We start from the raw sequence: 27,700 nt of genomic DNA, 5'->3' as shown, positions 1-27,700 counted from the left end.
AGACTCATGTTTATACCTTGGCACCTTCATCCATCCTTCCAGACGTAAACTGCTGCTTGGCTCCTTCAGCTGCAGTCCTGGAGAGTTCAATTTGTCCCGACAGAAGGCTTCAGAAAAGTGTGTGGCATATTCCGCAGGAAGTCCACACGTAGCTGGCAAGCATGTTGAGCACTTTGGGTGACACATCACTTGGCATTCTGGGAGAGTAAAACTTTATAAGGACATACACCAGAAAACATGGCCCAGTCCATTCAGCCACTCAGAGACACCCCCACCTCCCCCTGTTCAATATATCATCTGATGTTTTCAAATATGGAGTATACCCTCCTGTTACTCTACAGGTCTTCATAATTGGGCACTGTCAATCTTTCTTTGCGGGGAGAAAGAACTGGATGGTGAAGTCTCTGATGGCGCAGAATATGTTACCAAATACTCCCATGGAACGAGAAAGAAGTTGGAGTGATTTCTCCAGCTCTCAGAGGCAGTGCTGGTCCAGAAAACAACGTACTTTCCCTGGTGAGGAGTTCCTGGTAGTCACACACTGTCCCAGTTCCTGGCTGTTTTTAGCAAGGCAATATGGGCAAAATAACCATATGATAGCTAGGAGAGGGAATCAGTCACCTGCTTTCCCAAATAAAGAGAACAGTCTCTTTCCACGGACACCTAAAAAGTGTAATTAAGGCTGTTGGTGGAGAAGCTCACCGTCTTCACTGAACAAGGACATGAGAGACTATTCTGAATGACTTGAAGTGTTAACCCTCCATTCTAGCATTCAATTGCCCTCCATTCACTCACACACCCTGCTCTTACCAAGACATTTAGATGCTTGACGTCCAAAGTGCACAGTATCCAGACACACTGCACATTTTGTTGCCCTCATATTTAGCCCCACATTGAAACGGTGAGGGATATTGTGATGCATTCGCTCTTTCAGACGCCGACTGAACTCTGGAAGGGGGGAAAAGTGTCACAGGGATAGACAAAAGGTAAAACGTGATCCAATGGCTGGAGGTTGAAACGAAACAGTTTTGGAAATTGGTGGAAATAGAGTGTACATTTTAACAATGAGGGTAATGAACCATTGGAACAACTTACCGAGGTCATGGTGGATTCTGCATCACTGACAGTTTTTAAATCAAGATCGGATCTTTTTCTAAGAGATATAGGAATTATTTTGGGAAAGTTCTATGGCCTATGTTATAGAGGAGGTCAGACTAGATGTCACAAAGGACTGTGCTGCCAACAAACAAGCCTTTCACCACAGCTTCTCTCACTTTACCTATGCTAGATACTGAGCATGCTTTCCCCATACCAACTTCATACCCCAACTTTCAGGGCTGATCAATGAGCAAATCTCAACACCTGCCAATACATTTGATTGGCAGTGAACAAATCTTATCCCTCATATCAAGTCTTTTCCCTGCTGCATACGTCTTCCCACGCTACCCATACCCATCCCTTACCCATGATTGAGGACATCTCTCCTTAAGTCTATGTAATCCATGCTTACAAAGCATGGCTCTCTTTCCACCTCCATTGACATATGAGTTTCTGAGTGTATGACAATCCTTGGGCTAACAGACCTGGGTCTTTCAGCTCAGGCAGTAGAGGCTTATGGTTTTAGATTCAGAGGTCTGGGGTTCAACCCCCATTGTTATGACCCACCCAGGGACCATCCAGACACCTAATACCAATTCTCTCATATACATGTGAGTATAGCCTCTTAATTTTCAATTGCATCCTTCTTGCTGATGAGTCTCGCCCCATATTTTCGACAGCATGCATCTCTTCCTTCATTCCTTACTCATAAGGATCCAACTTCTCCTCTCACCCAGTACCTGCCCTTTCCATGCACACTTCATGCGTCTCCTCATGCCTACTGCCCTTCCTTCCCCTTTATAGAGCATTCTCTGCTCAGCTGAATGAAGTTGCCGCTTAGACAAGTAAAGATATGCCAACCAGGGAGGAAACATCCACACACCCTTTTGATCAATGCAGAATTGTAGTTGAGAAAGTAAAGTGCAGTCTGAAGAGCAAAGCCTACAACAGCCCTGTTTTGTGCTGATGCAGGGCAGCGTAGCCTCTGTACGAGTCCCTGTTTTACAAAGACCATTGTGACTTTGAAGCGGCACAATATGGAACAACAGTAAGAGTGGAATGGATTTTGTTGGCACTTTTCATTGTCAGTCTTTACTGAGACTTAAGAGACACAGAGGTTAGCAAAAAAACCTTTTTTTCCCCCCAGTATGTTTACTTCATGCATTTCACAGCTCTTTGAGTCTAGCCAGCTTCACTATCTCCCAGAGAATTTATTCCTTGCTGAAAAACACCTGCTAAACATCAACAAGGGAGCAGAAAAAACCATTAGAAAAAAGTTTAATTCCAGACACACTATTTAAAGGATTCTCTATCAAAAACTAGATTTCTTTTAATCAATCAATTAAAAAAAACTCAAATAGACAGAAAGCCTTTAACTGAAGTTTTATAAAATAAGCAGTGTTGAAATTTCATTCAAGCAGAGATTTAGACTGCAGAACAAGAGCAAGAAGGGATGATCCAAGACTTCTATTATGATAGGAGTTTTTACAAAAATTCATTCCTCACAATAGGTAACACAACCCCTTTCCCTCATACAAACTAGGCTCCAATTCCCCTCACGTTACTTTCCAAGTCTGCTACCTAGAGCTCACCAATACTTGTGCACATGTCATTATACACACCTGCATGAAAAGAAAAAAGATGGTTTTGAAAAGGGGGGTGGATATTCTGAATAGGAACAGGCATTTCATATTCTCCTTGAGACTTACCCTCTGGTGTGGAGGACTCCTTTCTGCGACTTGAGGGTGGAGCAAGTAGGCTGATGGGAGTTGGCTGATGCTCTGGGGAGCGGACTATGGCAGACATGATGATCTGCTGTCTGGCTGTGGCAGGAGTGGATGGATGAGGGTGGTCTGTTATTTTCCGATGGGCAGCTACAGAGACAAATACAACTTGTTAACTCATCCAGTATGAGGCTAGTTTCCAGCCATGGTTCTATGTAACCATTCAAGGGTTACAATGTGCAGAAAACATGTAGCCCTAATGCATCTTCAAAGCAGCAGACAAAGTAGGAATTAGACAGTAATTTTACTGTTATAGAGACGCACAATTTAAGGCAAGTTTTGGGGCCAAAATGTCTCTCTTCTCCAGATTCAACTTTTCTGTTACCCCCCCTACCTTCTTCTCGAGCAGATCTGAGTTCAATGCGTGTTTTCTGTAGAGCCTCCTCCAGCTCAGCAGAACGGGCCTTCTCCTTCTCCAGTGCCACTTTCAGCTCATTGTATTGCAGGGGAACCTGTGTGGGTAAAGAAGGGTCCTCTTTCCGCCGACTAAACAGGCCCTAGCAACAGAAACACACAGACAACTCCTAACTCCTAGTAAGAGATGATTTAAACTAGGCAAAGGGAAACTAACTAACTGCAGGCCAGAGGGCCTAGTGGTAATTATGATGTACAAAAGGATAGGCTTTTAATTGGAGTTGGAGAAAAATGTTGAGAACTTTGTTTATTTTAATTTAAATAAGCAATGTACATTGCCTGTATAATACCACCAATACCTGGCATTTCCTATAGCACCTAACAGAGGATCTCGATGAGTGTTAACACTAGTGAATTGAGCTTCAACGCCCCTGACAGATTAACATTATATCCATTTCACAAGCTGGTATAGATTAAATTGCTTAATTCAGGGTCACACTGAGGTCTGTGGCAAAGCTAGAAATAGGACTCCTGACTACCTACCCTATGATTTAACTAAAAGATCAACCCTTCCTGATTCTAATACATTCACATATACTTACCATTTTTAAAACTTGTTTGTACATTTTCGTTAAAAAAAACAGGAAGGTTCATATTTCCCTAGTTGCTGCAGAGGTGTTTTTAGTGGGCTGCAATTTGACTCATTGTGGAAACAGAAATACTGACAGGCCACAAGGCGGACATGTTGCCTGATAAAGCTTTTTTCAGTCATTTATAATGTTCCTTAAACTGGAATGTGTTTGTGTTATGCAGTAAGGATAAAAAATAAAAAATATTTTGAACACACAGTAAATAACTAAATCATGAAGATTTCAGTCATAGACTCCATGGCTAGTTTCCTGAATTCTGCCACCCAAACCTTTAACCCACCTTTTTCTTTTTGGCTGGCTGGTCCATCTTTGCTTGCAGGAAGTCAATGAGTTTGGTTTGCTGAGAAATAGTGCCCTCCATTTTCACCTTTTCATGGGAATAGAGAACCTGTGAACCACACACGAAAAAAGAAAATTAAACCTCAGCAATAGAAAAACAGCAGCATAACAATCAGAGATGAGATAGTATGGAAGACCAAGCAGGAAGTCAAACACTCAAGCAGAGCTGACTTCATCCAGTAGTAGGAAATGGCACATAACAATGACAGGCCATGTACTGAAAACCTCATATTTGATATGTGTTACAGTATCCTTTTTGCTTTCCTCTTACTGACCCTCACCTGAATGTTTTCCAGTTGGTACTCCAAGTCACTCCTTTCAGTCTTCAAAAGATCTGCTCGATCCAGAGCTTCTTGCAGGCCTTGAGTCAGGCGGAAGATGTGGTTTTTTTGCAGATCCATTTGCTGCTGCAGCTTTGCCTGCTATTAGTGGGAAAACAAGGGCCAAATGTTAATGTTTCTTGCAGCACCCTTATCTTCCTAGAACTTAAAATTAAGCATCTATTTATTTTATAGCTCAAATATTAATTTACCCTATTTATAAAATCCCAGAATCTTTCCTTCTTCCCAAAGTGCCATATTATTATTTTTAATACCAGTGATTTGCATGAGTTCATAGCAATGCTGCCTTTTTAATATATTTTTACACACCCACCCACACAAATAAATAAAGCGGTGAAGTAATTTGCTTTGTTTGGTTTTTGGAAATTCTATATCTGCTAGCTAAACTAGTGAGGGAGACAGCAACATCAAGAATTTCTGGATGCCAGTTTTCCAAGCCTTTCACACAGACACCAAAAGCTACCTCAACATTTCTCTCTAAGAAAGACCTTTCTTAGAAACAAGGTCAAGCATCTGCATATTTGGTTGATCTGTGAGATTAAATTTATTACAAGTGCTCAGGTCTCTGCTCCCGACCTGTGGCAGAAGAAGCTATCTTTCTGCACAACCAACCAAAGCATACAGAGCCACCAAAACTCCAAGGCTATGATGAGGCAAAACCAAAACCACCTTAATTGCGATAGGTGATGAGACATCATCTCTGGGATAACCACCCTTCTCCAAAGAGAAAACTAACATACCATTTTGATTTACTTTCTATTCTCCACAGCAACATTAAGGAAGGATAGAGTAGCAACCTGGATCTTTGGCATTAATTCTGAATTTTCTAGCTTCATTGAAACCTAGAACAACTATTTTTGTGGGTTCACATTGTGGATCTTTCCATATAAATTTTTATAACATGAAATTCCCTCACAGGGTATCCCTTACCTCTTCCAGAAGCCTCTGTTTGAGCTCACGTTCTGTCTCAAGCTTCTGTTGTAAACTGCGTGCATTCATCTCCAGCATTGCATGCTTCTTCTCCAAATCATTGAGCTAGGCAGTTGGGACAGACATATATATAAATAGTCATAGATGTGAACAAATATAAGACGCAAAGATCTTAAAATCCAAATTCACCAAACATAAAAGGCTAGAATGAAAAAATATTACCTATTGCTTGTTTTTTTTTTTTTTCCCCAAGGGGTTTGGCTGTTGCTGCGCAAATGTGGATCTCACATCAGTTAGAGATTTCATTAACACCCATGATGTCAGGATCAGCCCTTTGGGTTAAATTTAACTGATGGGAAAGCTAGGCTCTTGGCCTTCAGAATTGCGTCCTCAACAAGAGAGGCTTCAGTCTTTTTGTAAAATTTACCCCTCCAAGTGAAAGACTGTTCAGCTCAAAACTACATTTTTATCACAAACACCTGAGTTGACACATTTTTCTTTAGTGAATATATAGAAGATTAAGGTAAAAAGATACTGACCTTGTCAGAAAGACTCTCAGCTTTGAGTTTTTGCTCCTTCAGTGCTTGCTGGAGAGCAAGAATCTCCGCTTTGTGTTCTTTAACAGCTAGTTCTACCACCTGGCGGGATTCAGTAATACGCTGATCTGCTCGCACTCTGTATTAAAAATGGAAAAAATGTTACCTGATGATTTCCTCTCTGGGACTGACCTCTTCCTAGGATGCCAGGACATCAATAGCCACTTTCAGAGGCTTGCCTCAAACTCAAAATGTTGGTTTATGTAGCCAGTCATCTTATTGTGATGCTTCCACATTACACAATCCTGTTCTCAGCCCCTGCTGGAACTACTGCTTGGGAATTCAAAGTCACCAGAACAAGGAATGAGAATCAAAGATGAGTTTACCATATCATGGTACAAGTCCAGGTTTAGTTTGAAAGATAGCTTGCAAGTTACAGTTAGAAAAACTATTTTCTGAATTCAGTGCCCTTGCACAGGAATGAAGGGGAACACATCACTGGAGAGTCACATGTATCAGTTTAAATATCCATCTTCCAGATTTATCTCATATAAATGAATATTGGGTGCAAATTAGTGTCTCACATTCTATATGTATATATTGAACTATATTCCACAGAGAACTTTTACACAAAGATTAATGAAGAGAAAAGCCATACCGGCTCTGTTTCTCTGTGTCCAACATTCTCTGTAATTCTCGCACCCGACATTCAAACTGGGACTTCTCATCCCCTAGAACGCTTCTCCATGCTTCCCACTGACGTTCCTTCTCTAGCAGTTCATCATTCAGGGCCTCCAAGTCCATCACCTGCTCTTCCAGCATTGTGCATGTTGTCTTCAAGGCCTCCATTGTCTAAAAATAAATCCCCCCATTAATTCTCACTTCCCACATCAAACATGCACTTTTTAAGATACAGCTTCACCATTTCAATTACAGTACATGCAAATCCACAGCATCAACTGGTAAGTCACATCTCATTTATTTCAAGGCCTGTATCTTTACGCATTTAACCATAGTTGCCTTTAATCTCAGCAATACCTCATGATGGCTTTAGCCACAAGCAAAAACGAACAACTAGGAAGCACCATTCTTTGCCAATGTTGCAGTGAGCCACAAAGGGACATACTAAAGATCTCAGTGCATTCTTACACTCCCTCCCAGAGCGGTCACTGTAGGGTCAAGTTGCTATAAAAGTTATAAACACTCTCCATTATTTCTCCAAATTAGAAAGAATTTTTAGCTAGTCAGAGTCTGGCAAGAAGATAAGTGTCATGAAGAGATTTTAAACAGAATTTCGAAACGCTCACTTGTTTCTGACTGGTGAGCTGCATCTCCCTCTCAGTGATCTCTCGACGGAGGTGATCAACCTCACTTCGCAGCTGTACTATCTCATCACTGGCCCCAGAGGCCTCATCAAGCTGCTTTGACAGGAAGAAATTCTGATTGTTCAGTTCTGCATTGTCCTCACTCAGCTGGTTCAGCTGTTCTTCCAAGTCTGTAATCACCTAAAAAGAGCAAAAGAAGTTTGGGTTACAGGTCAGTGAGTAGAGTTCTGTGAAAGGACGTTCTCCACTCCTACAGCCACACCTTGCCAAGCAAATAGACAGATTGTAGCATTTTTGTCCAATTCAAACAGAAGCACAATTGTAATTGCAGATCTTATGAATGGGCATGAGCTTAGCATGGGCAGTCTTTCTTGCTTCTTAAGGAAAGCAACTTGAGATACTTTAATTCTGATTTAGCCTAAAAAGGTATAAATATTTTGCAATTAATTTTGCAATTAATTTGGTGGCACATCCTAAAGGTTAGAACATCAGCTTGAGAGCCAGGAGAGCTGGGTTCTCTTCCCAGGTCTTCCGCTGACTTGCAGTGTGCCTTATACAAGGCACTTCACCTCGATACCTCAGTTTCCTTATCTCTGAAATGAGGATAATACTTCTCAGAGGTTTTGTAAAACGTAATCTTTAAGATCATTAAATGAGAGGTGCTATAGGTGATACTATTTGGAAAGCTGCTGCCTAGAAATTTGCTTAATTTACTGTAACTAAAATCATAAGTAGCCATGAAAAGTTATAATTTATGAAGGAACAGATAGTATCAAGACAATAGAGTTATAGATGGCAACATGACGAATATGACGACAGAAAAAGCTTGGCAGCACCACAGATTATAGTAGAAAATTCAGTACTGCCATCAATGAAAAACAAGGATTCAACCAGGTTGACAACGCCTTGCCTTTATGAACCAGGACTGCCCATTTATTAAACTAGATTGACATCTCATTAGGCAAAGTTTGGTTTTTAAAACTATCCCAAAATTTTAAAAAATTAATAATAAAAATGGAGTATTTTCATACAACCCTCCAGTTTCTGTGAGAGGAAACCCGTATGAAAAGCTCAAGGGGAGATAAGTAGAAAAAATTCTGCAACTACCTGTACTATAAGACCAATGCAATTGGGGGGACAGAGGAAGGGAAATACCTCATACATCTAATCTGAAAACAGCTTAACAAAAAGAACCACAGAACATCATTTAGCACAGTTTGTGTTAAAATACCCCAAACAGGTTCAAGAGGCATTTCAGCACATATGTACAAATGCTAGTGTAGGTCAAGGTAATAAAACGCCTTATTAAAAGCAAAACTTAAGATCCCAGAACATTATCTGGTTACATGTTTAGACTTAAATGTTCTGGTTTCCCATGTAACAGTCAAGGACCTCAATATCTGTAGTAGAGAGTACACCTCCTTTCGGCATTTCTGAGGGGAATGCAACCATTTCTTTTTGATTACAGGCTCTCTAAAGCATACCCATGGCAGGCTTTCACCATGCCTCTCCTAGATCTAAACCAACAGTACTTGCCTTTTAAACTGTTGGCAAAAAAGACGGACTTAAACTACTCCCTACAGGGTGAAGGGGGGTTCTGTCAACCATTTGTTTAGGGCCAACTCATAAGGTGATTCATACCCTAAAAATGCAACATCACTGATTTATATTTTCAGTAGTGTGACTGTTATTTTAACACTCCTAATGCTCTATTGAAATTAAATATTTTGTCCTGGTATATATCATATAAGTTATTTAGGTACCATGATTGCACCATGAGGACATGTCAGGCTCTACATTGTTAAAAGGGACACCAACTAAGAAATAAAAAAATAAAAAACAAAAAACACTTCTGTCTGAAAATGTAACTGAGATTTCTGTTACGTTTCAGACCAGACACACTTTTTCTTCTATTTCCAGTTTATTTTTTCTTTATATATTTGACAGCACCACCAGTCTTATCAGTTTCATCACCTCCCTTATACAATCAGTTTCACTTATAGTTTTTAAAAATACAGGAAAGAGCAAGTGTAAAACTGCAAAAATTGGCAGGACAACTCAGTGGTTGGAGTAGCACTTGAAACAACTTAATTCATTTTAGTTCAAACTGACTAAATTTCAAGATGATAGCATCATCCCTTCAGGGTGAAATCTAGCCTTAAGCGTAATTTTGACTCACTTCCCTCAGCCTCACCAAAACTAAACCAATCTGCCTGAACTTGGTGATCTTATTCCAAAGCAGAACATTTCTAGAAAGTTTGAGGCAAATCAGATGAAGTACTTGAGAGATGAAGGGTTCAAAAATGGAAGAAATGATGTGATCTCATTTCTTGAACATTATTTTGGCTCATCCTAACTCCAAAATGGCTTGGCCTACAAATTTCAAATTTATTTTAATCGGTTGACTTTTGCAAGGAATGATCTCTCGGACTAGGGTTTTTCTTTCCGCAGATGATATGGAGGAAGGGGAGATTTGCTGACAGATTTAATTATTAAAATCAGCTTCCATGTACATTATGGCCCCAATATGGAGTTTATAAATTCTATATAGCTAAGAAAGTCACAATGGGAGCAGCAGCATGAGGGCACCCACATGGAGCAGAGCCCAGATTTGGAACAGTAGATGAGAGACAGCCACACAGGAAGGTGGCAGCCAGTTGTGAGGGAGCTGTCTCGCCTGGAAACCAGGAAGAAGGCAATCATGCAGCAAGGGCAGTTTAGGTTGGACATTAGGAAAAACTTTCTGTCAGGGCAGTTAAGCACTGGAATACATTGTTCAGGGAGGTTGCGGACATACATCATTGGAGATTTTTAAGAGCAGGTTAGACAAACACGTGTCAGGAATGGTCTAGATAATACTTAGTATTGCTGTAAGTGCAGGGAACTGGACTAGATGATCTCTCGAGGTCCCTTCCAGTCGGTACAATTCTATGATTCTATGTGTGGAGACACTGGAGGCACAGTCTGATAAGGGAGGTCCGAGTCCATAAAACTTGCAACTTCCACTGAAGTCTTGTAACTGAGAAAATTCTCGAAGTGATTGTAAAATTAAGGAAATTCCCAGGCAAAAAAATATGTTACACTAGAGTTAAATTTGCAAACAGCAATTAAGGGAAGCGCACTTAGGAGTACATAGTAGTGTCCTTTAAAAACTCAAATGCAATAGAAAACTTCAAAATTCAAAGTTAACATTTCTCTATTTCATTAATACTAGAAAGCATGAAAATGCACTTCCAAGCCACCAAACTTAGCTGTGCCACTATCACCATCCACAGAACATCTGAAAGCAAAGAACCAATTCTATCCTCAGACAATGCACATCATCACCACATCTGTAATTCTGAAAATTAAGACAGGATTTAACTGGACCATGTTAATCTTGTTGAGACTGGCTGTACACTACTGCAGTATTTCAACTGAATGCCTCATTGTCTTTATATTGCTACAATGAACTACACCTACCTTTATAATACCATACAGAGTAACCAGAAAAAGGCATCTCTTCTATGTAAGTGACCACATTCAGGACAATTCCCACCAAAACATACAGCTTCAAATGCAAAGTGCTGCCATGCTGTGATATTTCACATAGACTCATAGCTGCCATATCTGGGCCTATACATTTCTCCAGGGATGGATCAAAAATTAGGTAGCTTAGAGGTCTTGGGCTCAGGATAGTGGTGTTTAGATTTACATATCTGAGACAGCCATACAAAACTCAAGACACATTCTCCACAGTTCAACACTACAGGCAAAGTATGCCAAGACAGCAGATTTAGGATGGTCTTCACTGCAGACTGCAAACTTCTTCAAACCTCCATCAAGATGTCTCAGCCATTCACAGAAGCTCCAAACAGGTGTGGAGGGAGGAGGTTGGATGCAGAAAGAAAGAATTAAGATATTTTGGGTGACCTCAGCAGCACATCAGTACAGCTACTCTTTGGGGGTGGTAAAGATCTTAAGTGCAATCTTAACTTGGAATTTCCAGACTAACGTGTGTGGCTTTTCCCCTTAAAGTTCCGCTCTACTCATCTTTCTCCTTACAATCACCTTGTAGCTAGCAAGAAAGGATGCATGGCAGGAGAACAAAGCATCCCCCCAAATCCTAGATTAATGGGGAGGCAAGACAAGCACCAGGATCACCCCCCAATACACACAAATAGACACAGCCTTGGACCCGAGAGCCACCCCCTTCCCACACCGAGTAAGGCCCTCCCAGTAGGGCAGACAGAAGTGCCAGGGGTCCTATAGCACATAGTAGTAGAATGTGATAGATCTCAGCCCTGACAAGTGGTTTCAGTGGCTGAGAAAAAGATGCTGCTGCCCACCTCCCTCCCCTTTCTCCGGTCGCCTCTGCTATGACTGAGGCACACTTTAGGAACAGGGGTTGTTTTCCCCCCACCTCCTGGAAAATCACCTACTGCTTATCTTGGGGTTGGGATAATGCCATGGGTCTCAGATAGTATGATATGCCGGTGCCTGTGTTTCTTTCCTCCCCATATTAAGCAATTTTTTTGTTTTGTTTTTCTTCTTCTTGGGGGGGGAGGGGGGAGGAAGAACGGGGAAGAAGGGGGGAGATCATGCTTGATAATTCCCCTCTTTGCACTACTTGTATAGAGTGTTCCTTGTGCTTATCCAATCCCCAGCAATTGGGCTGCACCCCCCCCCCCAACCATGAGCCTCATCCTCTAAAGATGATATCCAAGAAGGAGCCTTCTCCTTCAGGGCAGCAGCTCCCAGAGACCCTAAAAAGTCCTCCAAACATGTTTTTACAAAACTGTAAAGGTCCAACTTGGGCTACACAACTGACACTTTCCCATAACTTTTTACAAAATGAGAGATAGGTTACAATACAGCCAAGCAACTGAGATATTTTTTTATGCGTTTAACTCAGTCATACCAAAGTTTTTGCCTGGGCATTAGCCTCATGTTACAGTCTCATCTTTTGACAGGCAAGGTTTCCATGCTATGGAATGAATGTTACTGTATATAGCACCGAAGAGGTAAATTCACTCATGTGCATAGTCTCACTGAAGTCAGTTCAGAATCAGGACATCTGGTTGAAGTCAACAGGACTACACACGTGAATAAAGTTATGCATGTGCCTAAAGGGTTTGCAGGATCTGTGTCTCAGAGTCCAATCCGTTCACATGTGTTTACAGGATCAAGCCCTGATAAGGCTAAAGATAACAATAGGAGGTGATGACAAAAAAGTGTAGGTACCATTTTGGAGAGAAGAAGGTGGATCTGGTTTTATTAGATTATTCTCTGGCTAAATGGAGATACTGCACCCAATTAATATATCAAGATCTTCCATTCTCCTTGCCAAAGTAATAACTAAGAATAGCTTGTAATTCAAAGAGCCCGAAGGTTCAGATGTTGATTTTTATGAAGAATGTACAGGATTTTATGAACTACAAAGTAATTTATTTAAGAATCTAATTTTTTCCCTAAGTTTTCACAGATATTTTTACTGTCTCTTTACTGAAATTTATATTTATGAAATGCTTACATTACTGCTGAAGCCAACATAACTGTTGTTGTTGTCTAAAATTATTAAATCCATCAGTAAACCATAAATAAGAGCAAGGTGGCAAAAATATAAACTTCCCTATTTAATTAAATGCATTTTATTAGTAGAATCCTTCTGACTGTCTTGAAAATATTTGTCATGAAATGTGATTTCAAAAGTCAAGTTATGCATTTTTGATGTACTGAATCTTTGGAAGCACAGAATTAGACTTTCCCTCTCAGCAGACTTGCTGGATAAGCTACGGATGTGATAAGATATGAGAGAAGTAAAGCAATTTTTACTGTAATTATGTTATTTCTTATAAGACTAAGAGCAAAGGCTAAGATTTGTTTTTGTTCCTGATAGGAATAGAATGATATACTGAAGTAAACCGATTAACTCAAGCCTGAATCTATCAGAGAGCAATTGAATATGTAGTTCACGCACAAAGCATGGGCACTTCCAGCAAGAACAAAAGGCTTGCAATACAATCACACAACAACATTCTCTATGCATGAATCCCAAATCATAGTAATTTTAAAGTACACACTCAGAAGAGTCTGACAGTAACCTGACTTGGTTGGAGGGACATGAGTGGACTGAGGGTATAAATAAACCAGAACATACATTAGAAGTGTAAGCTTGCTCTGTGTCCAGACACCCAGACCTCTAAAGAGTTAAACAACTAGGAGATATCAAAGAAAGTAGATTGTAAGTATCTTTACCTATCATTCTGTACAGCAACTTCTCATTCTACATTATCAAAATCATTCAGTCTTCAGTAATGCATTTTCTGTATAATTCATTTTATTTTCATACTTATATTGATTTGAACTTGTAAGTAAAAGTAAAACAAATGCAATGGCCATTATAAAGTTTGACAGCACAGTGCTTCAAGGAAATTCACTCTTGATGTTCATCTTGAAGTAACATCCCTCATGAGTAGAGGCCACTAATCCTTCCTAGGTTGACTAAAAAGGAATGTGTTTGAATTACAACCCTGATGGATCTTCTTGTTTTTAGTTCAGCACAAATTCTGAACCATGCATAGGTGCTGGAACTAGGGGTGCTACCGCACCCCCAGGTTTGAAGTGGTTTCCATCATACACAGGGTTTAGAGTTTGGTTCAATGGCTCTCATCACCCCCACTATAAAAATTGTTCCAGCACCCCTGAACCACTGTGGCATAGCCTTGGATGTCCACTAAAAAGTTACGGCTGCATCATAATGGCCATTACTGAACGAACACGGGGTTGAAGCATCAGAGAAAGAAGCATGACAAGAATGCACTGATCTCTCCTTGATCAATACAAGATTGTACTGTCATTTCCTCAATTCTTATGAAGAGAAGAGGGTAGGCTGTTAGACATCTTATGACATGAAATGAGAGTTTATGCCTATGGACTATTGAGAGAAGTCTTGAGAACTATACTTTTCATTCTCTTGGGTTGCAAACTGAATGTGGTGTTGGAATTTTCATTCATTTGCTATTCATTCATTTGCTATTTGATTAAGTTCTTATTGATGGGGATTGGCTGTTGTATGAACCATCCTTCTAAAGGACCTAAGATGAACATTACACTTGCAAATCTTTTAACGTGGCATCTCCAAAGTTCACACTGTTCTTGAAACCACCTGGCATGTTTGGCATCTCCTTGTGCCAGTCCTCACTGTTGGAGATTATTGCCCATTCTTACAAAGTTATAGATCAGCCAAATAATGAATTTTGACTTCTTTAAGTTAGCTTGCTAGGCAGACAAGAGAATTTATGGTAATATCCACAGATTAAGTGATCTTTGAAGCTGGCCAAATCCAATCATCTGCATCAGTCACTTGCACAGAAAGCTGCTATTCTGTGCTGACAGCAAGACAGAGAACAAGGGAATGAAAAGGAGTATCTACTACTGAAGTAGAAAAAGCAACTGTGGGAATAAGCACTGATAGATAGAAGTACACATGTGGACCCTCTACCTCCTTGACGGAGAGGACAGAAGGTACAGATAGTCTGAATTTATTTTGGAAGAGGTTAAGCCACAGCAAATTAAGACTAGGCCTTACTTAATTACTCATTTTTTCAAATCAGTGTATACTGGAAACAGAGTAAAAATATTTCCTGGGCCTGAGGAACAAGGACTACAGATTTGGAAAGTAAAAAAAAAAAAAAAAAATTCTGAAAGATGTTCTTGAAAAAAGGCATTTTCTTTCTACCTGGGGTTTTCCTACAGCACCTATGACTATGCAATCAAAGCATGGTGGACAATTAACTTTGTGGAGAGGCCACTGAGTATGGGAGAGGAATACCCATTACAGAGGTAAGGCGCGATTAGATCCAGCTAATGGAGGAGGGATTAGAAAGACTGAAGAGACCTGCCTCCAATTATTACACAGAAGGTAGTGGTCAGTGTTTGACGCTTCTAGAATGTGTGTTTCATTGAAAGATCGATGTCATCATGGTCCATACAGCACCATAAAGAAATAAACAAAAAGAGTGCAGATCTGGGAAAACATCTAATGATAAGGAACACAAAATCTAGGACATCTGTCCCGTATGAATTAAATGAATGAAAAAACATATCAAAAGATCTCTCGAGTAACAGAATGTACAAGTTAAGAACCTAAATTAGTTCTCTTTGAACAAGAGACTATGTAACAATATATTATTCAGAAGCACAGGACTTCTTTTCCCTTCAGACAGAGTTAAAGCCCTCCTTAAAACCCAGAGTGGCAAGATAGCGCCTTCACTCTGGCCTAGATCTAGACTATAGCTCAGAATTTGGACAGGGAGACTTTTCCCTTCCCTTATAAAAGGAAAAAATCTATATCCCACATAATTTTTGCAGCTGCTACACCATTCTTACTAGCTGCACTGCAATGAGATATTTGAATTGACTTCCTTCTCCAAAAAGATGAAGGACAGTGTCAATTTTAAATCAGAATAAAACCTCTAAACTGAGGTTTATTTGAGGCCTAAAAGAAATCAGATCCAATCAGGCTAACTCCGGCTAACTCCTTGAAGCCAGAAGCCAATGTCAGGAACAATTGCCATCAAGGAGTAAATGAGTTTGTTTCCTTCCTTATCCTTAATTTCAAAATAATTCAATGATCTGTATTTAATACTCACTGTGCAGCTATTACGAAGGGCTTCAAATTTACGCTGGATTTCATCTCTATGTGCCTAAAGGAGGTAAGAAGTTAATCATCAATTTTTCATACATTAGAATTAGAATCCAACAGCTGTTGCTAAATAAACTTCAGAACAATCTATCAGCAAGCAAAGTTTGGAAGACAGATGTTGCAGGCTATGAAAGCACTCTGTAGTGGCAAAGAACTGATTAAGTCACATCCTACTTAATCAAAGTGCGCACATGCTCCAATTCTGAGCTACTTTAGCAAAATGTACAACAAACTGGATGATGCAAAACATTCCATCTTAAGTGGTCTCCAAGGTAAGTGACCATTTAATGTTAAGTGTGTACCTTCTTCACTTACGATAATTTGAGTAGTTTGTTTTTACTTCCACGTTTGGATTAATAATGTATGTAACATGTTTTTAATACTACATATATTTTAATGATTGCAAAGAAAAGTCTACAATGAAGCACAATGACGCTTCCGCAAACTGCTCTGCCAATCTACCTCAACCCTACCCTGAGGAACTCTCCCAAACCGTGACTAAACTAAATAATGATTTCTTTGGAAGATGGAAACCAAAGTATTAAAAGCTGCAAAGCATTTTTAAAGAATGAAATAATGCATGCATCGTTTTACTTCCTTATTAACAAGCAAAGCATGATAAAGCAAAGTTCATGTTTCAGCCTCATGGCCTCTCTCAAGATTCACTCAGACTGTCAAACTGATTTAAGTTGTGACTAATAGCATATGCAAATTAAGGCCTTAACAGATAAAAGGCGAGTGCACTAGCACATCCGATCACTTTTATTCAAGACATTTTCCTTACAGCCAAGAGACTCAATAGGAAAAGTTGTTCAGCAGAAGTCCAATGCAATAACTAAGAAGTTATCTTACCAAACAGGCAATGCAAAAAAGACCCTCAAAACAAAAAATATCCCAACCCATTAAACTGGAGTAAAGTGACATGGAGGTGCCAGATTGGAATCTTACAATAGCTGGTACAAAAGCACTACCATTTCATTAGAACAGTTGTGATAATATCTGCCTGAGCAAGCACAGATCACACATGTTCATCTGTTGTGTTGGTGTGGTAGGAAGAAATATCAAACACGTCATCATTCTGTTCACATGGCAGCTAACAACTCTGCCAAATTTTCAAATTTCAGTGGGACCATCTCACTTTTGAGCAGAAAGAACTGCTTTGTATTTGAGATGAACTGCTGCCATGCCCTATTCAGTTACTGTTGCATTTTCCTAGCATATATTACCCAGTATATACCAGTTTAGAACAATTCTGAGTGAATGATCTCCCTCCTCACACCTGGGATATCCAACAGCATTGGCAGACACACACGCACAGTCTTCAGCTGAACCCCCATTCAATCTGAATGGTGGTAATGGCAGGAATAAGGACTCAAGGAGATTCCATTGGGGCAATAGACTATTTCCAGTACTCTAAAATAACTGGATTTGAAGGTCAATGAAGACTGATGCTTCGATGAGTGATAGCTGGCAACTCAAGTAGGAGGTCAGTTATTTCTTTGCCTCCCACAGCATTAGCAAGCCTTTGCAAAGCAAACATTATTTAAAATCCAACAGTTTAAAAGCATCTTTTTGTACTCAAAGTAGCAACCAGCAGCATATAATTAAGTGTTCCGTTCATTGGGCAGGGAAAAATCTTTCCCCCACCCCAACCCCTGCTGAAGTTTGTGTATTTCACACACCTCACAAGAGACTGCAAGATCTAAAAGAAGCAATTCTTTATGGAACAGCCTTTGGAGTAAAATTAGAGAAGTAACAACGTTTGTCTGATTTTTTTTTTAAAAGGATAGCAGAGTTGGCTAACTTATTATAGAGAAAATACTAGAACATTTGTGATCACATTCCTTTTGAAAAAGCACTACTTTCAAAGGTCATCCATGAATATAGAAAGAAAAAAAAAAAAACAGCAGAAAGTCAAAGTCCTACAGGAGTAATGTAGTCTGGGGCTTTTAGCTTATCAAGTAAACTGATGATGTTTTCACTAATAGCCAATCAGTTTTCGCACAAGTGGACAACAAACAACAAGCAAATGTATGTTTTGAGAGACAAAGAACTCTGACATTTTAGCCGTCCCTGTGCCTTCCTCAATCCAAGGCACATTTCATATGTTGCATTGCAAAATTAAACATACAAAATTTAAGTTAGGACAACCTCAAAACTAATAAGTTAGGACACTTATTATGAAGTGTGCATCAACATTCTGTCAGATCTGCTGGTATAGTTCGCAATACCAATCCAGAAGTATAGGACTCACCGTCAGAGCTTGAATCTCCTCCTCTGCCTCAGCTGTAGTCTCCTCTAGTTCAGTTTTAGCCTCACGGAGCTGATTCTCTAGGGCTGAACGTGCAGCTTGAAGCCCTGAAATCTGAGATTCTCTTTCCTGGAGGGTCAGCTGCAATTCTGTTAACTGTCGTTTCAATTCCAGCTTTTGTTCTTCATGCTCTAAGCTAACCTGGAGAGAAACAACAGCAGCTGAATATAAGTTACTAATAAGGAAATGGAGATTACTGCTGCTATATTTGTTCATTTTAAACTAGAGGCCTGCCCTAGAATTGCACTCTGGGATTGCATGGCAACACTCCAGGCTAATATCAGATTTGGATGGATTGGTTAAAAATCAGACCTGAAGGTAACTATCCCCAGGATGCTTCTTCATCCATCACTTGAAAAACGCTCATTTAGTTTGAAAAGGTTCAAAAATAAAACTATATGGTGTTCTGAAATGAAAACTAGGATATAAGAGTAATGCCAGCTATGTTGTAAATACATAACAAATGTTGATATAAATAATTGTGACAATATGAAAGTTCAAGTATAATTTGTGTGATTATCGTCTATAGCTGCAAGTTAGTATACTGCATTTGAGGCTCTGTAAGAAGAAACTATCAATATTACTTTGAATAGATAAGAAGTGTCTTTATATACTGTTCAATTACTTTCATATTTAAACTTCCCTTCAGATTCTTGTTACAGACAGCTCTATCCCTGCACTGATGCAACATCTTGGCAGATCCCATTTACCATGGCAGAGTGGAGAAAACAGTTTCAAGAAAAAGTTCCAATTTAGCTTCCTGCTGCTGGTTCACTTACATGCCCTCCTCCAAATATTCCCCTGGGAAAAAGATCATTTTCAAGCTAAAATACTTTAAGATGCCTGACTCCTTATCTTATTGCAAGTGAATCTGCCCATAATATTGCAGATGTGTGAAAAATAGGCCTGCCAGAAGACCTTGCACTGATGTCTAGCAACAACTGGTTAATTAAAGGAATGACATTGGACATCCCAAACCTCTTAGCCAGAATAGAACTCTCAGTCTTTGTTGAGAATTAGAGGAGGGACAGCAAGGAAGGAAATAGGAGATTATCCAGGGAATCATAGAACTTGAAGGGACCTCAAGAGGTCATCTAGTCCAGTCCCCTACACTCATGGCAGGACTAAGTATTATCTAGACCATCCCTGACAGGTGTTTGTCTAACCTGCTCTTAAAAATCCCCAATGATGGAGATTCCACAATCTCCCTAGGCAATTTATTCCAGTGCTTAACCACCCTGACAGGAAGTTTTTCCTAATTAAATTAAATTAAATTAATGGAGATATCCTATCTCCTAGAACTGGAAGGGACCTTGAAAGGTCATCGAGTCCAGCCCCCTGCCTTCACTAGCAGGACCAAGTACTGATTTTTGCCCCAGATCACTAAGTGGCCCCCTTAAGGATTGAACTCACAACCCTGGGTTTAGCAGGCCAATGCTCAAACCACTGAGCTATCCCTCCCCCCAATATCCAACCTAAACCTCCCTTGCTGCAATTTAAGTCCATTGCTTCTTGTCGTATCCTCAGAGGTTAAGAAGAACAATTTTTCTCCCGCCTCCTTGTAACAATCTTTTATGTACTTGAAAACTGTTATGTCTCCTCTCAGTCTTCCTTTTTCCAGACTAAGCAAACCCCATTTTTTCAATCTTCCCTCATAGGTCATGTTTTCTAGACCTTTAATCATTTTTGTTACTCTTCTCTAGAACATGAGGTGGTTCCAACCTATTTCTGCCTGTCTGTCCTTTTTATTCGAAAATAATATAAAAACTTGATTTTTCAAGTCTGCAACTGAAAATAAATGAATTATCCAGCTAAGCATATATACTGTGCCCATCACCATTATATCTGGGCACTATTAAAGGATGTTGTACAAAAGGATGCAAATCAATTTGGTTCTAAGAAAGCAAGCTGATCTAGAAACTCAGACTCGACTAGTCTAAGAAACAAAAACCCAAAATAGTCATGCTCAACTCCTTCCAGCAAGCAATACATTTCCACTGTTACAGAAATGGAGTAAAAATTGGGTCATTCAGCTCAAGTCATTATCCTGCAGTGCTGAAAACTAAAACTACTTAATTTTAATTCTCACTGTACTCCTTGAAATAGGATACACCCAAGTATATCAATCTGCAAAGGATTAAATTTTCACCTCTCGCAGTCTAGTCTCTAACTCCAACAGACGGTTCTTGTCAGTATGGTCCTGAAGACTGATCTTCTCCAATTGCTCTTCTAGTTTTTGGTTCTGGGCCTCTAACTTCCCAGCCTGTGTTTCCAGGTAGAACTTCTGCTGTCTGAGCTCTGAGATCATCTCCTCCTGGGCTTTCCTGATAGGAAAATACACAACAAGACATAATCAAGATATATTTTGATCATGTAGTTTCATTGGTATAAAAGTTTCCTGGTAAGCAGAATGTGATCACATCAAAATGAGCTCTTCCTATTTTAAATTTCACATCCCCTTTATGGAAAAAATAAGGTCTCTTATGTCGGCTTCTGCACAGATTCCCACATCGGTGATTAAACCAAGTATGTGCCTCGAGTAGCTCAGATATCATGGTTTTGCAGGTTGTGCATCTGTTTGTACATGGAGAAAGGTGAACACTAAACCTTGGAAATCTACAAGAATGCCTGATCTACAACTCATTCTAAGCTGTCAACCTTTTCCTTGTCATTTGTTTTTGGATTTGGAAAAAAAATGGTTCAATGAATGCTGGGAGCAGGAACTTTCATACATTAGACGTCCAGATCAGATGAACTGCAACTGGCTTCATTGCATACAGATTAGTTCTGGACTTTGGAAACTTGCTAGGAGCCCAATCTGGCCAACACTTTAGCAAACTTTTGTCCTGACTGAAACCCTGATGTATGTACTGAACACACAATTACCTGTGCTCCCAAGAAATTCAGAAGCTGGTAACTTCTGCTACAGCCAATGATCTGTTTTTGTTACCATGAAGGCTTGATAATTAGATACCCTAATTGAAAAAGAGCAGAAAAGCTCTTTCTGAATTAGTGGTAGCTTCCTACAATCATATTATAATACATTTGAAAACTTTGCACTTGTATAGTGTTTTCCATTCAGGTTCTTCACAGAGCTTACAAATATTAATGAACTCATATGCAGAAAAATACTGCGAAATAAGTATTATTATCCCTCTCCCAGAGAAATTACATGGATTACCCAGGATCACATAGCAGAGCTAGAAATAGAACCCAGGTCTTCTGAGTCACAGTCCTGTGCTTTGATAAGAACAAAATCATCCTTCCTCCACTTTTTTAACCTAATTATTGACAGCCAGAATTGTCCAAATAGCCTGGGCAACAGTAGAATGAGAAATGACTCCGCCTCCTTCAGAGCCAATCATTAGGGTTTTTTTTTTTGTTACTGATAGAACAAAGGCTAGTTGGATTCCACAATTCTTTGAAGGCTCTAATTGCTAACTGTCCATATCGATAACGCTCAGTTTAGCAATAGCTTTTGTGGATTCAAATACAGTTCAATTACAGATTTACATGCCTTTTCACAGGTCAGAGTAATCCAGTAGGATTTGCTAGTTATATCTATAAGATCTACAGTCTCTGCTCAAAAAGAACTCACTTCTCTTAATGACTAACATGACTCATTCTAAATTTGCTGCATGATTACTGACGTGCCAAAGCAATTTGTTTGCCACTCCCTCCCAAAATGTGAATATTTAACATAAGTCACAATGGGTAGAATTCTTTTTTTAGGCATCATTATATTTCTTCCTCTGCCTTTTGACTTTAGTTTAGTGTCCTCCTTCCAGAGGATGGATCTAGTCCAGCTAAATGGTGCTTTCAGTAGTAGACTTCCAAAGCTGTTTATGCAACCTCTTTGCAGAATTGCATTATTTGTAATTTTATTAAATTATTACAATACCCCATCCTTATAGCATCCAGCCACCAGTCTATCTTATGATTTAATATCCATAAGAGTTCCAAAGTGTCTTGATTAAGTTTCTCCAACTCTTATATGCTGGCAAATGTCTCCATTTTTCATAGCCATAGACCAAGAAAGAAATCATTACAGCATGGTGAACATGGAACTTTGGTCTCACATGCGCCAACCATGCTGGTTCCAAAGTTAATATTTCAACTGGTAGAATACCCCTTTTTGATTCTGGTAAACATTTCTTTAGTCAGCAAGAACAGCATTTCAAGGGAAATGAAATCTATTACCACATTGAGTTCAAGACCACTGACTGATGCTAAGTATTATCTATGCTTTCCCATGTATGAGCTGGTAGATTACTTCGAGTGCATATAACAATAGTATAATCATCTGCATAAAGCAACTCATGTATAACTTTAACAGTTACTTTTGTGGAAGATTTCAGTCTGCTCAGGTTGAAGAGCTTGAAATGTAAAGCCAGGAATTTTTATTACGTCTCTGTTGGTACAATCAATCACTGCTAAAAGAAGAGTTCAGAAATTCTTTGCCAAAACTCATGCTTGCTTGACTTCACAAATGGATCTAACCAACTGCTGTCCACAGAGATGCTACCCAGCATTCCACTATGCAGCTGATGGTCTGCACATATTTCTCCAGACAGCCAAACTTTAATATGACTAATATCTCACTGATAGGCACCACTCAAGCCCTATTTTTTCCTACTTACAGGATATTAAGTAGCTTATGCTCTTTCCTGCACATGAAAGTAGAATCTCATGTGACACAGAACATCGCTTTAAAAGAGCTTAAAACCATTTAGGAAAAAAATAAGGGAAAACAATTATCTTCATGGGAAGATAAGGCATCTAAGTTAAAATCTGAACCAAAATCTGGTTCTGAGATGGAATCAAAGATTTGAGACAATAGCAACAAGAGACCCAGTATTTTATTATTCATTTTTTAAAATAAGGATTTGCCTCTAGCACAGCTGCTGATGCTGCAATGACTGAAAAGGACTGTAGGTCTCAATTGAATACCCTGAGGGAGCTGTCATGGGGCGGGGTGTGTGTGTGTGTGGTGGGGGAAGTAAGGTCCCTAAATGGCTAAACTGAGAGCTAGACTGGCCATTGATGAGAAGATCTGAAACTAAAAACCATATAGAATCATTGTGGTGGATACTGTACCCAAATACTTTCAGGATCAGAAATAAGGAATCAGGATTAAAGAATCACTTTGACTCTAGGGCTCGGGCCCTCTTTTTTTTATAAACTGAAACAGGCAAAGATAACACCAATACCTCATATTTATAATCAACATTTAAAAACATGAAGGAAAATTCCTAAACCAATATCCAATTTTCTTAGATGTCTTGACAGCTGTTGGGAGCAGGATGGAAGCTTTGTGAAGAAAGGACATTTAACATTTTCTTCTCATCTTTGAGTGTCAAATAATTATAATAAGGCTTTGAGTTTCAATGAGTAATGGCCACAAGAAGCAGATGTGATCAAGTCTTAAACACCAGAAGCAAAAGGAATACTAATTGTTATACATCTCCACAGCTGGAACAGTATTGAAATTGCTGCTTCTCAGGAAGTGTTTCAGACATTTAAATATATATATTTCGAAAAATTACATGCAGCAAAAAAAGGGACAACAACAGCCTCACGAAATGATCCAAAACAAATGCAACAATACAGACCAATAAAACTGAACAGCTATGATAAGGGAAACAAAATACTAAGCAAACTATAGTTTCTCGTTAGAGAAATAATATATTTGCAGAACAGGTCTTACTGAGCTCACACCGGGGCTTGTAAATGCAAGAGTGCTGTAGCAGTTCCTTTACTTACATGTTTCTCTGTGTAAAAAGGCTGCTATTTGCTGCCAGTTTATTAGCCTCAGACAATTCGACTATTCTCTGCTCCAATGACCTTATCTTCGAATCCATGGCATTGATCATCTGAAACAGAGCAGTCTGCCTTTGAGATCATGTGACGGAAGTTAGTGACTACAGCAAGGGGGCATTTAAAAATCAATTCTAGAAACTTCATTCAGAAACAAGATATCAGACTGAGTGGACAAGAAAACAAAGAAGCAATCACATATTCAGATGTTACATCTGTTACATCAATCTATAACTGCTTTCCAGCCTCTTCCAGATCAAGAGCAAGTAGCTCCCATGTGAACCATGTGCTGGACTGCCAGGTAGTAACATACTAGGCATGGATGACTTTCTTGAAAGGGAATGTTCTTGCAGACATCATGAATTAAAAGGACAGCTATCAAAACAAAACAAACCACCACACAAACACACACCCCTCTTCCCTACCCCCAAGAAGCCTCCAGCAACAAGACCCTTTATTTTAGGAACATCACTGGGTAAGAGCCTTAATATGGCTACTCTTAAAATGTTTCTGTTTCTGATTCAGTTACACCTACCGCCTTCTGCTCAGCCAGAATTTTGCATTTCTCATGTGCTTCTTCTTCATGTCTTCGCAGGATATTCTCAAGTGCTTCCTTATCAGCAAGATCTTTCTTCATCTGAGCATCTAGCACCTGAAGTAAACAAAACAAATTTCCTCACTTTGAATCATAGAATATCAGGGTTGGAAGGGACCTCAGGGGGTCATCTAGTCCAAACCCCCGCTCAAAGCAGGACCAATTCCCAACTAAATCATCGCAGCCAGGGCTTTGTTAAGCCTGAACTTAAAAACCTCTAAGGAAGGAGATTCCACCACCTCCCTAGGTAACCCATTCCAGTGCTTCACCACCCTCCTAGTGAAAAAGTTTTCCTAATATCCAACCTAAATCTCCCCCACTGCAACTTGAGACCTTGTTCTGTTTTTGAACCTGTTTCATTAGTCAAAGGGCAGTCAGAAAGAAAGCCACCAGGGACGGGTTACAATCGACAAAGGGGCTTGACCATATCCTAAGGAAAACTAGATGGGATGGCAGGAAATGCCCGGGAAAGCAAGCTTTGAGGGAACTACTCAGCTGTCTGAAAAGGTTGAGTTTAATGAGTAAAAGGAGTTATTGGAAAGGCTATGGGCTGTTATTGTTTTTTAAACAGTCTTTCATAATTTGTGCTCATGAAATATGCCAGTTTGACATACATGGAAAATTAATTCCTCCATTCACAGAGGAAGTATGGCGCAGAAAAGTGGCAATGAAAGCTCCTTTTCATTACCTCACTGATGTGCCTCAACGTTGACCTGTAAGAACCACATGTAGGTATGAGAGAGTAATTCAGCCTCCAGGACTACTTTAATCCTTTGCCTCTCTGCTGAGACATATAACAAGGGTGCCAAGTAAGGTGGCGACTTGAGAGATACCAACACTTGTTCACTAGAAAGTGAACTAAAACAACTCCTTTTGGCTGTTGCATAGATTTTTTTTTATTATTATTATTATTAATACTCTGCACATATGTCCACAGCTTTGGATTTTAAATAAATTGAAATAAAAAAATTAATTAGGGCTGTCTATTAATCGCAGTTAATTCATGCGATTAACTCAAAAAAATTAATCACAATTAAAAAAATTAATCGCACTGTTAAACAGAATACCAATTCAAATGTATTAAATATATTTAGATGTTTTTCAACATTTTCAAAGATATTGATTTCTATTACAACACAGAATACAAAGTGTACAGTGCTCACTTTATTTTTTTTATTACAAATATTTGCACTGTAAAAATAAAATAGTATTTTTCAATTCACCTCATACAAGTACTATAGTGCAATCATTTTATTCTGAAAGTGTAACTTGCAAATGTACATTTTTTGTTACATAACTGCACACACACAAAAAAACAAATGTAAAACTTTAGAGCCCACAAGTCCACTCAATCCTACTTCTTGTTCAGCCAAGGTTGTTTACATTTATGGGAGATAATGATGCCTGCTTTTAATTTACAATTATCAGAGTAGCAGCCGTGTTAGTCTGTATCCGCAAAAAGAACAGGAGTACTTGTGGCACCTTAGAGACTAACAAATTTATTAGAGCATAAGCTTTCGTGGACTACAGCCCACTTCTTCGGATGCATATAGAGTGGAACATATATTGAGGAGATATATCTTATATCTCAATATATATATATATTGTGTATATATAGCTCCTCAATATATGTTCCATTCTATATGCATCCGAAGAAGTGGGCTGTAGTCCACGAAAGCTTATGCTCTAATAAATTTGTTAGTCTCTAAGGTGCCACAAGTACTCCTGTTCTTTAATTTACAATGTTACCTGAAAGTGAGAACAGGTGTTCGCATAGCACTTTTGTAGCCAGTGTTGCAAGGTATTTACGTGCCAGATATGATAAACATTCGTATGCCCCTTCATGCTTCAGCCACCATTCCAGAGGACATGCTTCCATGCTGATGATGCTCATTAAAAAAATAATGCATTAATTAAATTTGTGACTAAACTCCTTGGGGGAGAACTCTGTCTCCTGTTCTGTTTTACCCGCATTCTGCCATATAGTTAATGTTATAACAATCTCGGATGATGACCCAGCACATGTTCATTTTAAGAACATTTCCACAGCAGATTTGATAAAATGCAAAGAGGGTACCAATGTGAGATTTCTAAAAATAGCTACAGCACTCGATCCAAGGTTTAAGAACCCAAAGTGCCGTCCAAAATTTGAGAGGGATGAGGTGTGGAGCATACTTTCAGAAGTCTTAAAAGAAGATCACTCCGATGCAGAAACTACAGAACCTGAACCACCAGAAAAGAAAATCAACCTTCTGCTGGTGGCATCTGACTCAGATGATGAAAACGAACATGCATCCATCCGCTCTGCTTTCGATCATTATCGAGCAGAACCCATCATGACCATGGACGCATGTTCTCTAGAATGGTGGTTGAAGCATGAAGGGACATATGAATCTTTAGCGCATCTGGCACATAAATATCTTGCGACACCGGCTACAATAGTGCCACGCGAACGCCTGTTCTCACTTTCAGGTGACACTGTAAACAAAAAGTGGGCAGCATTATCTCCTGAAAACTGTTACCAAACTTGTTTGTCTGAGCAATTTGCTGAAGTAGGACTGAGTGGACTTGTAAGTTCTAAAGTCTTACATTGTTTTATTTTTGAACACAGTTGTTGTTGTTGGTTTGTTACATAATTCTACATTTGTAATTTCAACTTTCATGATAAAGAGACTGCACTACAGAACTTGTATTAGGTGAACTGAAAAATGCTATTTCTTCTGTTTTTTACAGTGCAAATATTTGTAATAAAAAATAAATATAAAGTTAGCACCGTACACTTTGTATTCGGTATTGTAATTGAAATCAATATATTTGAAAATGTAGAAAACATTTAAATAAATGGTATTCTGTTATTGTTTAACAGCGTGATTAATCGCGATTTTTTTTTTAAATCGCGATTAATTTTTTTAATCACTTGACAGCCCTAAAATA

General features: G+C 39.2%; 1 protein-coding gene across 7 annotated transcripts in view; it reads right to left on the bottom strand.

The window, feature by feature from the left end:
* Positions 1-27,700, bottom strand: part of CIT (citron rho-interacting serine/threonine kinase) — a 92,199-nt gene that overhangs the window by 17,280 nt on the left and 47,219 nt on the right. For 4 of the 7 annotated variants that reach the window (XM_034791198.1, XM_034791199.1, XM_034791203.1 and 1 more), the window contains 15 exons: positions 24,707-24,823; positions 24,118-24,227; positions 20,504-20,678; positions 18,298-18,495; positions 15,991-16,044; positions 7,340-7,537; positions 6,691-6,884; positions 6,036-6,171; positions 5,497-5,601; positions 4,507-4,647; positions 4,167-4,274; positions 3,217-3,379; positions 2,808-2,972; positions 811-948; positions 17-197 (listed from right to left, as the gene is read on the bottom strand). In XM_034791198.1, the coding sequence (XP_034647089.1) occupies positions 17-197; positions 811-948; positions 2,808-2,972; positions 3,217-3,379; positions 4,167-4,274; positions 4,507-4,647; positions 5,497-5,601; positions 6,036-6,171; positions 6,691-6,884; positions 7,340-7,537; positions 15,991-16,044; positions 18,298-18,495; positions 20,504-20,678; positions 24,118-24,227; positions 24,707-24,823 (2,183 nt within the window). The remainder of the gene's footprint in view (positions 1-16; positions 198-810; positions 949-2,807; positions 2,973-3,216; positions 3,380-4,166; positions 4,275-4,506; positions 4,648-5,496; positions 5,602-6,035; positions 6,172-6,690; positions 6,885-7,339; positions 7,538-15,990; positions 16,045-18,297; positions 18,496-20,503; positions 20,679-24,117; positions 24,228-24,706; positions 24,824-27,700) is intronic. The other 3 variants (XM_034791200.1, XM_034791202.1, XM_034791201.1) reach the window with 2 other exon arrangements.

Source organism: Trachemys scripta, chromosome 15, assembly GCF_013100865.1.
Source record: "Trachemys scripta elegans isolate TJP31775 chromosome 15, CAS_Tse_1.0, whole genome shotgun sequence".
NCBI lineage: Eukaryota > Metazoa > Chordata > Testudines > Emydidae > Trachemys > Trachemys scripta.
This window is presented reverse-complemented; position numbering and strand designations above follow the sequence as displayed.